This window comes from Aegilops tauschii, chromosome 5 (genome assembly GCF_002575655.3).
Source record: "Aegilops tauschii subsp. strangulata cultivar AL8/78 chromosome 5, Aet v6.0, whole genome shotgun sequence".
In the NCBI taxonomy this organism is placed as follows: domain Eukaryota; kingdom Viridiplantae; phylum Streptophyta; class Magnoliopsida; order Poales; family Poaceae; genus Aegilops; species Aegilops tauschii.
In genome coordinates this window covers 254,800,963-254,812,634 of record NC_053039.3, presented here as the reverse complement: position 1 = coordinate 254,812,634, position 11,672 = coordinate 254,800,963, and the positions used below count along the sequence as shown (strand labels likewise).

General features: G+C 52.2%; 1 protein-coding gene across 4 annotated transcripts; it reads left to right on the top strand.

Annotated features, from left to right (window-relative positions):
- The first annotated feature begins 1,977 nt into the window (after positions 1-1,977).
- On the top strand, positions 1,978-5,026 carry LOC109735510 (WD-40 repeat-containing protein MSI4). 4 transcript variants are annotated; one of them, XM_073500186.1, is made up of 7 exons: positions 2,056-2,338; positions 2,460-2,654; positions 2,753-2,858; positions 3,171-3,257; positions 3,570-3,632; positions 4,067-4,152; positions 4,731-5,026. In XM_073500186.1, exons 3-6 carry the CDS (start codon positions 2,793-2,795, stop codon positions 4,082-4,084), a joined length of 234 nt encoding a protein of 77 aa, XP_073356287.1. In that variant the 5' UTR covers positions 2,056-2,338; positions 2,460-2,654; positions 2,753-2,792; the 3' UTR covers positions 4,085-4,152; positions 4,731-5,026. The 4 variants fall into 4 exon arrangements, with proteins under 4 accessions (XP_020150315.1, XP_073356286.1, XP_073356287.1 ...); XM_073500185.1 differs by having other exon boundaries at positions 2,033-2,338; positions 2,460-2,858; XM_073500184.1 differs by lacking the exon at positions 4,067-4,152.
- Positions 5,027-11,672: the final 6,646 nt, after the last annotated feature.

The following is an 11,672-nucleotide window of genomic DNA, read 5'->3' as shown; positions in this document are numbered from 1 at the left end:
GCTGCCGCTACACTCAAGGTAGCAACAGCAAAGGCAAAGAAGGATCGTAGGTCGAACAACATGAAGTGGCAGCCGTTCATGTCCACGTTCGTGCTGAACAAGATGTGTGAGCTCATCTCTAGTGGAGTTAGGACTGACAAGGGCTTCAAGGAGGTGCACTTGAACACCGTTGCGAAGCAGGTGTTCGAGTTCCGTGGGCAGGAGGTGCACTTGAACACTGTTGCGAAGTAGGTGTTCGAGTTCTGTGGGCAGGAGGTGTCTGCCACCCAGGTGTACAACCACCTAAAGAAGTGGAAAGGTCAATGGATCCAAGTGTCCAAGCTGAGAGACCTTAGCGGCGCGCTCATGGGATGAGAACACTTGCTCCATAGTTCTGGAGGCAGAGCACTACGCCGGCCATGTCGCGGTTAGCTCACAGCCCTCTTCCTTTTCATACTGTCCACCATTGCCTACTCCTAATCGCAACTAACAACACTTGTGTTTCATTCTTAGGACCACCCAAGGGACGCTGAGTTCCTCAACACACCCATACAAAACTACAGCCAGATGCGGCACATCTTCTCCTTCGGTCTGGCAACTGGGAAGCATGCCATGGGCTCGGGGGAGCCTCTTGGTTCTCCCATGCCAGACTTCCCTGGGACCCCGGACGTCGAGGTCCTTGATGGCCTTGACGAGCCCTTCGTGAAGCCCTTTGACAAGACATTTGACCCCGTCCATGATAGGATGAGGAAGAGAGGAGGCCTGATGGAGGAGGAGATCAATGTTTTTTGCAGCATGACTGAGGCGGTGAATGAGGTGGCAACAACCATCAGGGAGTGCAAGCCCCTCGACGTCCACCCTGACCTGTATGGCGCTGTCATGACCCAGGGTGGCTTCAGCGACGAGGCTCTCATGGCAGCTCTCAGCCGCCTGCTTGACAACAAGGCCCAGGGTGTTGGGTTCGTTGCCATGGCACACGCTCACAGGGTGTTGTGGCTCAGGAGCTGGCTGGGCAAGCACGACTACTAGAGTAGTGCTGCCTGTGAGCGTGCATGATCCCCGACGGCGATGGCGGTGGCGACGACAACGACGACGATGACGACGTATATTTTGTGTAGTTAGGGCTGAAAAAGAATTTGACGGTCTGTGTATTTTGATGAGGTGGTATATACTAACCCCTCACGCTGATGGTGAACTTGCGGTGGTAGGACGACACCATTTTTTTGATGTGGTGGTAGGTTAACACCAAGGTAGTGCTAGGTTAACACCAAGGTAGTGCTAGGTAGAACTTGCTATGTCGTATGATCATGCATGCTTTACTTCTTCTATTCTGCTCCATTGTTGTTTGTGTGCTACTTTGCTTGCTACTTGTGTGCTCCATTGATTTGCTGCTTCAACTCTTGCTCTTGTGCACTGTTAGGACAAGTGGTATGCCGTGTTCATCGGTAAGGCTCCAGGGGTTTACAGTTCATGGGAAGAAGCCAGTGCACAAGTGGCATCGTATAGCAACAACGGCCATAGAGGGTTCAAGGCTAGACAGGCAGCAGAACAAGCTTACTACGACTAGGTGCGAAAGCACGGAGGCAGCAGCGTTGACAGTGGCAAGGTTGGAGGTGTCAAGGTGGATCGTCAGTTTGGACTGAAGCTGAAGAACTTCATCATCTACGCCCAGTTCATCGTCATTGTTGTGTTGTAGCGTTGGTGTGCTAGATGTGATCATTGTGGGTAAGCTCACCAACTAGGGTATAAGGTAAGCACAACATGTACGTTGTATGCAACCAAACGCCGTGTTCATGTGCCGCTTGGGCCAACGCAGGCAACCAAACAAAGTACACTTGCGTATCTATAATACCTAAATAGTTCATCCCCACTATCTTATTTCTCAGGCTATCCACATCACTAATTGACGTGCAGCCATCCAGCTCACTCCACCTCAGCAATTAGCCACATCATCAGTTCCAAATACCCTACTTATTCGTGTGATTTAATTCCCCTGTCGTCCGCTTCCTCTTCCATCTTAGAAAACTCCCAAACCGATGGTCCACAAAAACTCACCACCAGGCATCCTTCGGTCCCACGACGTCTCTACTCCCTCGATCCCTCTATGTCTATCTCTTCGCCTCCTTCTCTGCTGCGTCTGGGCTCTTGGCGCACTACGCCTTCGTCGCCCCCCGGCTCCCCGTCCCCCCATCCCCCAGCCGTCTCCCCATCCCCCAGCCCCCGTTGCGTCCTGTCCGGAGAAAGCGCCGGCAGTGCCAACTTATCGCCATCGCCCGTGTGGAAGTTGGGAGATCCCCGATCTGAAGTTGGGAAACCAGATTAAAAGATTTTGTTGTCTTCGTGGGTTCAAGTTTAGCAGGTGATCCTTGCATCCTATTTTCCGTTCTGTGTGATTGGTGTCCATGTTGATTTGTTTGGTAATATCACCCAACACCACTGGTCACCACACCTCGACTCACCATGGTAACTGCCAACATCAGTGGTTCCCAAGAGGAAACCCCCCGCCGCCGGCGGCGGCGACGACGACGAGACATTGGAGGAAGCTGTCCACACACGAGTTGCTCTACAAGGCGAGGCCAGTGGAGGATAGGCAGCGGCACACGATCATTGCGTACGTGCAAGGGGTTTTCTTGACTACCCTGGACTCGAGCTGCCGCTGCCACCGTCAAGTCTAGGTTATGACTCCTGAACATGATCTAATTATTGATTTTTGGAAAAGAATGGTGTTCTCCAGTACTGTTCATCCTCTTTTGGTGTTCCAATATGTATGCAGCAATTTGACTGATTCGAGTGGCATCCAAGGGAATTTATTAATGTGCACATATTCATTTGGTCCATATCTCAAATTAACAAAAAGCCACGCTCAAGCAGCACCACCTGTAAGTACCCAGTCAATCTCTTTCAATCTATTTATGTTAAAGACTTGATGACTTGATGTATACATAGGACATCATAAATTATCTTTTCTTTCCTGGAAGGGTTACCTACGTCCCTGTCCTCATTCATGCTTATGATGTACAAATTATACACGATGAGTGCTATCTGGTAAACATTTTTTTGTGGGAAAATCAGTAAACAAATTAACTCGAGCTATTTCAAAGTGATGCATTACTTGCTGCAGTCTAATTCTAAACTTTTTTCTAATTTTCATTTTCCAAACTATAATATTTTGTATCCTGAGATATTTTCAGGCATATGGGAGTGTCCCTAATACCCTGGTTATTGCAACTTGTGAAATTGTCAAGCCACGGCTTGCAGCTGCAGAGCACATATCACAGGTTATTCATTGTTCATTGGCTTCCCATTACAATTTCAGTTTGTTAGTTCAGAGTAGCGTGATTTTTCAGATGCATGTAAATATATAGATCTGGCCTCTTAGGTCCTGCATGCAGTTCTTAGTTAACCTTTTCTACAAGTTCCTTATGACCGTGTATAATGGTATAATTATGGTGGTTCCTCAAATTTTTATGTATTCCTGTGTGGAGTATACTTAGATTAACATGCTCGAGAAGGCCTAAACTAGGAATTCTTCATACAGATCATTAATTGGTTGAGAATAGAGCTGACCAGACATCTATTTTGTACTGCAGTTCAATGAGGATGCACGATCACCTTTTGTAAAGAAATACAAGACTATCATTCACTCAGGAGAGGTAATAATTTGTCCTATATGCGTCCTAACTTGCAACTACTCCCTCCGTTCGGAATTACTTGTCGCAGAAATGGATGTATCTAGATGTATTTTAGTTCTAGATACATTCATATCCGAGACAAGTAATTCTGAACGGAGGGAGTATATAGTATCTAAGTTATCTTCTTTACATGTTGTTTACTCTATTTTTTACTTCCCATGCACTATGGATTTGAGGGTATATGCATATTTATGTTCCGGAGGTAAGTCATATGCAGATTTTACTACTGACCATGATGGTCGACTTGCTTTTTTTCCTTTTGCTGAATTCCACAATAATTTCCTCTATACTTCCCTTTGTGTAAGTGTTCCATGTAAACTTTAGGTAAGAGTATATAGTATGGATGCATATATATGTTATTCTAAAAGTTCAATCTTTCCTATGGTCGATGGCAGATCACTGAACTTGAATAGTCCTCCATCAATTATGATCTTTTTGTGGGGAAATAAATTATGAACATTACATGTTCTGTCAAGACAAGGTTATAGTTTTGCTGAACATTCTCATGCTACTTTTGCTCATGTTATTTGCTCGGCCCCACTAAAGAGTATCCTGGTGTCACAGGCTTACTTAAATTTCACAAAGATACCAGTGAACGACTACCTAGGTGCACCCAAGATCTGAAAACGTAATTCAATTTAGACCTACAAAAATGCTATCAATTGATCTAATTTCACCTGATAATTTGTTTACGCAAAACCCTAGATTTTATCAACCATGTTATTGAACCATTGAGGAAGGCAATGCTATCATCCACTTGATGCAACTCCTATCCTTCCATTCCCTGTTCAGGATCACATTTGCTCAGCCCCACTAAAGAGTATCTTTGTTGTTCATCACATCTATTTATTAATTAATTGTAATGCAAGATAAATGTAACTTCTCTTAATAAGATAACTATCTTGATGTTTACAAGTTGCTTTTGTCTTGATTATGTAGTTTCCTAACATACAACAACTTCAACTTGATAATTGGCCACTCAAGCATGAATGACGATGTAGATGGAAATGGTTATACATATACTATGAGATTTACAAGTTTTTTGTTTTATTTCTTCAGAGTTATGTTATCGAATGCATAGAGTTAGTCAGAAGATGGAGCTTTCTGATGAAGCTACAAGCTGCCTGCCTTTTCATCATCTATACCATTGTGGGATGGATTAAAGAAAATGTACATGGGAGTTTCTGATGCAGTTGTGCACAATCAAGACTTGGGGTTGTAGCTAGGTGGTGATGTTTAGTTACAACTTGATAGTTTATTTCACTTGCATATATTAAAAAGCTTAACCATTCTCTGTTTCGATTGTTTGTGTATTGCCCAAACTTTGAATGAAAAGCTTAACCATTCTCTGTTTCGATTGTTTGTGTATTGCCCAAACTTTGAATGATATAAGTGGGAGGGTTGATCTTACTTACCTATGTATCATTCTAAAGTATCTTCAAATAAGAATCATTTATTCATCGATTTGCCAATCCTTTTAGTAGTCAGTTGATGAGTAAAACACCAACATTAGACAATATTTCCCGCAACAACGTGTGGGGTATCTTCTAGTTACCTAATACAGGGACACCAGATGCAGGCAACAAACAACTTGCAGATGGCGTATCAGGGCCTGTTTTTGCTCAACCAGACTGGGTTGAGAAGTGTATGCGATGCAGAAACTGTTCACAAAGAAACTGTTCACAACGGCAACCAAACACACCCTATGTTTCTCACGGAAGGACATGTTCTGCTTCTCACGGAAGCACAATTATGCTTCTCTTGAAAGCACCTGTTGTACCTTTTCCTTTATGGGATGTGCTTCTCGGAGAAACACATATTCTTCTTACAGAAAAACATTGCTTGGCAAAAACAAATCTGCAACAAACTAAGGAAAAATGGTTAAAAGGTAAAAAAACTAATAAAACTTAAAAACGCGTGCAGAAAGGCAAAAAAATCGCGTGCAGAGCGTGACACGTGGTTGCGTCGTGCATCACTTGGCGTGCTTTTGAGCCAGAAAAGTGACAGTTGTGGTTGCCCCGGGGGGTATCTGTCTGCTAGTTTTGTTGGAGTAAATGGCCACGGGTAGCCTAACCGACCCCCTGGCTCTCCAAAAAATTATCAGGCCGATCGAGTCTTCAAGCATCCAAAAACACAGGGCCGCCTTCCCCTCGCCGGCTATCTCACAGGCCGACTACCGGAAGGCGACCCGGCCTCAAAAAACCTTCCCGAAAAGAACCACAAGATGGCCGACTCCAGGAAGCCAGCCCTAAGGGGACCGACTCCCAGAAGCCGGCCACAAGAAAACCGACTCCCAGAAGTCGGCCAAGACTGCACCCTCAAGGGCTGCGCCCACATAATGGTGATGAGGCGGGGCGTGGCTACAGTACAGCCTGCCACCCCTGAATCCCGGAGCACGCGTGGCCACGGTGCGCCGTACGGGTCGGCCATCCCTCGTCCGGCGCGGCACTGTGTCATGTTGACCATGACGCCACCCACGACAGGCGCCAGTACGGCCCGCGGGCGGCGGGCCCCTTCAGCCAGAGAGATGCTCGAAGGCGGCCAAGCCTCCTCCAGTCGGCCTGGGGCGTAGCCGGCTACCTCCCTCCCTCGAAGTATGTGCATCATTAAGGAGACAAGACGAGGTAAGGCTACAGTGAGAGCCCGCCAGGCGGCGGCACTATAGCCATGCTTACCTCGACAAAGCCCTCATCGTCAGGGGCGAGGCTACAGTAACCAGCCACCGACAAGACCCCCAGGCGGTGGGGCCGACCTGTCGGCCAAGAAGCCGGCAGCCGGCGGGACCTACCAGTCGGCGGGCCCCAGCGGTCGGCGGAGAAGCCGGCGAATACAGACACTGACGGCTAGGACCCGCGTCCAGCCGGATTACCATTGTACCCTTGGGGGTAGGCCTATATAAACCCCCCAGGGCACCCATGCAAAGGGTTGATCTCAGATAGTTTTAGACACCACGTAGAGAGAAGAGGAGAGCTAGCCTAGCCCTTCTTCCTCCTCTAGCCAAACAGCTCAAGGAGCCACTTGTAGCTACTTGTGTTGATCTAGTGATCATGCGGAGACCCCGCAGAGCAGGACTAGGGGTGTTATCTCCACGGAGAGCCCCGAACCTGGGTAAGATTCGCCGGCGTGCATGTCTTCGCCTTATCCCGTTTTCAGGCACCGGCGATGTCTTATGGCTCCCACAATGATAAGCCACCCGTTGGTATATGTCGCACCTACCACCCGACATTTGGCGCCCACCGTGGGGCCAGGTGCACCGTCGTCCGGAGACCTGTTCTGGACGGGAACCCTTTTTCTCCCCAGCGAGCGTAGCCAGCCCGGCACGCCCGATGGCGCTTGCCCCGACGCGCTGCAAGGCGCCGACGACGTCTGCGCGGCGAGCTGCCTCGCCGATCTTCTTGGTGAGGCTCGCATCTCCGACGAGCCTACGTCCGACACGGGCACAGACTGCCCCGAGAGCCGCCTCGTCAGCCTCCTCGACCAACTTCACGTCTCCAGCGAGCTTGCTGTGGACTTGGAGTCGGTCGGCTCCACCGACCCGATGCTGGTCGACTCCGACACGGCATCGCTTGACGCCTTCCCCACCAACGTGGTGATCATCGACGACCCTCTTCCTCGAGCCGACAGTGGCAGCAGCGCTGTCACTGAGGTGCTGGTCATCAGCCACGGCGCCGTCTCAGGCGAGAACGCCCACGACGCCCTACAAGCGGCGCTGCACGACTTGTCCGTCCCCATCCCGGCCGACGCCGACGCCGAGACACTGGAGGCACGCCGCCTCGCCCTCGTCGCGGAGGGCCAGAAGATAGCATCTATGAGACGCCTCACTGAAGCTCACCAGCGCGAAGTCGACCGCGCCGCCTTTGGCACGCCGCCTCCTGGCGGGCCGAGCCGAGCCGGCTTCGTCAAGAAGCGCGGCGCAGCCATCGCCAGCATGCTGGGAGCAGACCGCCCAGTCTACGCCACACCGCTCGAGAACCTGCGTGCCGCCCAGGCGGCCGCAGACGAGCTGAATGGGCTGGGGGCCGACGAGCTCCCCTACATGACTAGACGCATCCAGCAGCTGATCGACGCGGCCGCAGAGCGGCATGAAGCCAGCGCCCGGGCTGAAAGTCCTCCCCCACGTCGAGAGCACGACGCGACATCCCGGACGCCGACTATAGACGGCGCCCGCGCAAGGAAAGACAAGGAGCCGGCTGCTAGCCGCAGTCGGACTCGGCTCACCATCGAGCGCGACGCAGAAGGCCGCCCCCAAGCTGTGGAACGACGAGGCGATCCGCCTCCTTCCCCGCCTCGTGGGGAGAGATATCCCACCCCGCCGCCTGTTACGCATCCGACTCTCGGCGGCCGACTGGGCCACCGCGAAGGAGTCGGCGAGAATGACGCCCGCCACCGGATCGACCGCCTAGCGCGATCCCTGGCGCTAGAAGAAGAAGATGATGTCGGCCCGCCTTGCTTCTGCCCCCGCATCCGCGACGAACCCTTCCCCAAAGGGTTCTCACTCCCAAGAGACACGCCAAAATACAACGGCTCCGTGAAGCCGGAAGACTGGTTAATCGACTACTCCACCGCAGTCCGCATAGCAAACGGCAACAGGCGCGTTGCCGTGAAGTACGTCCTGCTCATGCTTCAAGGCATGGCACGCACTTGGCTAAACAGCCTCAAGCCCTACAGCATCAACAGCTGGCTAGACTTCACGGAAGTCTTCATCCGCAATTTCACTAGCACATATAAGCGGCCTCCCAAGCCCCGCCAGCTCTCCTTGTGCGTCCAAGGGCCTAGCGAATCAACTCGCGACTACCTCACGCGTTGGGCCGAGCTCCGCAACTCCTGCGAAGGGGTGCACGAGGTTCAAGCCATAGAGTACTTCACCGCCGGGTGCCGAGAGGGCACCCTCCTCAAGCACCGACTCCTCTGCGACGAGCCGACTACCCTCGACGAGCTGCTGATCATAGCAGACAAGTACGCCACAGCCGACTCTTCAATGAAGACCGAGCTTCGAGTGGATGCCTCTGGAAAGGTGCTCGCTCCGGCTCCCAAGACGCCGGCTGGTGACTCCAACCGACGCCCTTACCAGAACGACAACAAGCGCAAGGCCCCTATGCCGCCTTCCACCAGTCGACATGTAGCCATAGTCGAAGATGAACAACCTGAAGAGCGGCCCGCGCCCAAGAAGCAGAAGGGCGGCAGGCCGGCTTGGCAGCCGGCTTTCTCCTATGAGCAAACCCTTGATGCCCCTGCAAGTTCCACAGCGGCGCGAAACCGTCCAACCACACGACCTGAAAGTGCCATTGGCTCACACGGATCTCCAAGGGCGAGGGGCTGGTGCCGCCTCCACCTGCCGGCCCGCCGCCTCCAGCCCCTCAGCAGCCGGCTGTTCGCCCAGCAGTCGGAGCCATTCAAGATGAGTTCCCAGACGAGCATGCCGCCTACGTCGTCTTCACAAGCCAAACTGAAGACAGGCGCAGTCGGCGCCGACAACACCAAGAAGTCAACGCGGTCGCCTTCAACAACCCAGAGTTTATGCATTGGTCTGAGAAGCCTATCAGCTGGAGCCGGGCTGATCACCCAGAGGTGATGCCGTCTCCCGGCTCCTATGCATTAGTGTTGGACGCCACCCTCGCGACAGAAAGGCAAGTTGCCCGTTTCTCCCGTGTACTGATTGACGGTGGAAGCAACATCAACATACTCTACCGCGACACCATGGAGAAGCTGAACATCAAGACGAGGCAACTCATGCCAAGCCGGACTGTGTTCCATGGCATCGTACCCGGCCTGTCCTGTTCACCAATCGGCAAGATCAAGATGGATGTTCTCTTCGGAGACAAGGATCACTTTCGCCGAGAAGTAATCTGGTTTGAAGTGGTGGATCTAGAGAGCCCCTACCACGCGTTGCTTGGCCGACCTGCTCTAGCCAAGTTCATGGCTGTGCCCCACTACGCCTACCTCAAGATGAAGATGCCGAGTTCAAAGGGGATCATCACCATAGCCGGAGACTACAAGAAATCCTCTGAGTGTGCTACAGCCAGCAGCCGACTGGTCGAGTCCCTCGTGATTGCTGAAGAGAAGAAGATGCTGGACCGAGTCGTGGCCATGGCCGTCAAGCAGCCGGCCCTGTCCCCTGACCCCAAGGAATATGATGCTCAAGGCTCCTTCCAGCCAGCCAAGGAAACAAAGAAGATACCTCTGGACCCGGAGAACCCGGAGAGGTTTGCTGTCATTGGTGCAAACCTGGACAGCAAATAGGAAGGGGAGCTCGTCGATTTCCTCCGTGAGAATCGGGACATCTTTGCATGGTCCCCAAAGGACATGCCGGGCGTTCCGAAGGATTTCGCCGAGCACAAGCTACACGTCCGAGCGGACGCAAAACCAGTCAAGCAACCTCTCCGCCGACTGTCGGAGGAGAAGAGAAGGATTGTAGGAGAAGAGATAGCCCGGCTCCTGGCAGCCGGCTTCATTATGGAGGTGTTTTTTCCAGAATGGCTTGCCAACCCGGTCCTGGTGTTGAAGAAAAACAATAAATGGCGCATGTGTATAGATTACACCAGCCTCAACAAAGCCTGCCCCAAAGATCCGTTTGCCTTACCACGAATCGATCAAGTGATAGACTCCACAGCCGGATGCGAGCTGTTGAGTTTCTTGGATGCTTACTCAGGCTACCACCAGATCAAGTTGGATCCAGCCGACCGCCTGAAGACCGCCTTCATCACACCATTCGGAGCTTTCTGCTACCTGACTATGACATTCGGCTTGAGAAATGCCGGTGCCACTTTTCGGCGTTGCATGCAGAAATGCCTCCTCAAGCAACTCGGCAGAAATGCCCACGTCTATGTAGACGATATTGTGGTGAAGACGGAGAAGCGCGGCACCTTGCTGGAAGACCTCAGAGAAACATTTGCCAACTTGCGCCGGTTTCAGATCAAGCTCAACCCTGAGAAATGCGTATTCGGAGTACCAGCCGGCCAGCTTCTAGGCTTTTTGGTCTCCGAACGCGGCATCGAGTGCAACCCAGTGAAGATCAAGGCCATAGAGAGAATGGAGATTCCTACCAAGCTGCGAGACGTCCAGAAGTTTACCGGGTGCCTGGCCTCCCTAAACCGCTTCAGCAGCCGGCTAGGAGAGAAGGCTCTCCCCTGTACCGACTCATGAAGAAGTCCACCCACTTCGAGTGGAACGACCAAGCAGACCAAGCTTTCCATGAGTTGAAGAAGATGCTGACCACGCCACCTGTCTTGGCGGCGCCGACTGAGAAAGAGCCCATGCTCCTTTACATTGCCGCGACTAGCCGAGTGGTCAGCACAGTGATTGTGGTCCAACGCCCAGAAGAAGGCCGGCCTCAGTTAGTCCAGAGGCCGGTGTATTATTTGAGCGAAGTACTGTCCACCTCGAGGCAAAACTACCCGCACTACCAGAAGATGTGCTATGGAGTATACTTCGCCGCCAAGAAGCTGAAGCCTTACTTTCAAGAGCATCCCATCACGGTCGTATGTACTGCCCCGCTTGCCGAGATCATAGGCAGCCGGGATGCATCCGACCGGGTGGCCAAGTGGGCCATTGCGTTGGCTCCTCACACGATCTTCTACCAGCCCCGCACCGCCATCAAGTCCCAAGCATTGGCCGACTTCCTTGTCGACTGGGCCGAGACCCAGTACCTACCGCCGGCTCCCGACTCCACTCATTGGCGGATGCACTTCGATGGATCCAAGATGCGCACCGGCTTGGGAGCCGGCATCGTCCTCACGACTCCCAAGGGCGACAAACTCAGATACACATTGCAAATTCATTTTGCCGCCTCCAACAATGTGGCCGAGTACGAGGCGCTCATACACGGGCTCCGGCTAGCCAAAGAGCTCGGCATACGCCGGATCCTGTGCTACAGCGACTCGGATTTAGTAGTCCAACAATCATCCGGCGACTGGGACGCCAAGGACGCAAACATGGCGAGCTACCGATTCCTCGTTCAGCAAATTAGCGGATACTTTGAAGGATGCGAGTTCCTCCACGTGC

Coding starts and splice junctions, on each gene's coding strand:
- LOC109735510 (XM_020294726.4), top strand. CDS start 2,658: ATGACTCCTGAACATGATCTAATTATTGATTTTTGGAAAAGAATGGTG. Junction 2,859..3,170: donor ACGCTCAAGCAGCACCACCT/GTAAGTACCCAG, acceptor AGATATTTTCAG/GCATATGGGAGTGTCCCTAA. Junction 3,258..3,569: donor CTGCAGAGCACATATCACAG/GTTATTCATTGT, acceptor TTTGTACTGCAG/TTCAATGAGGATGCACGATC.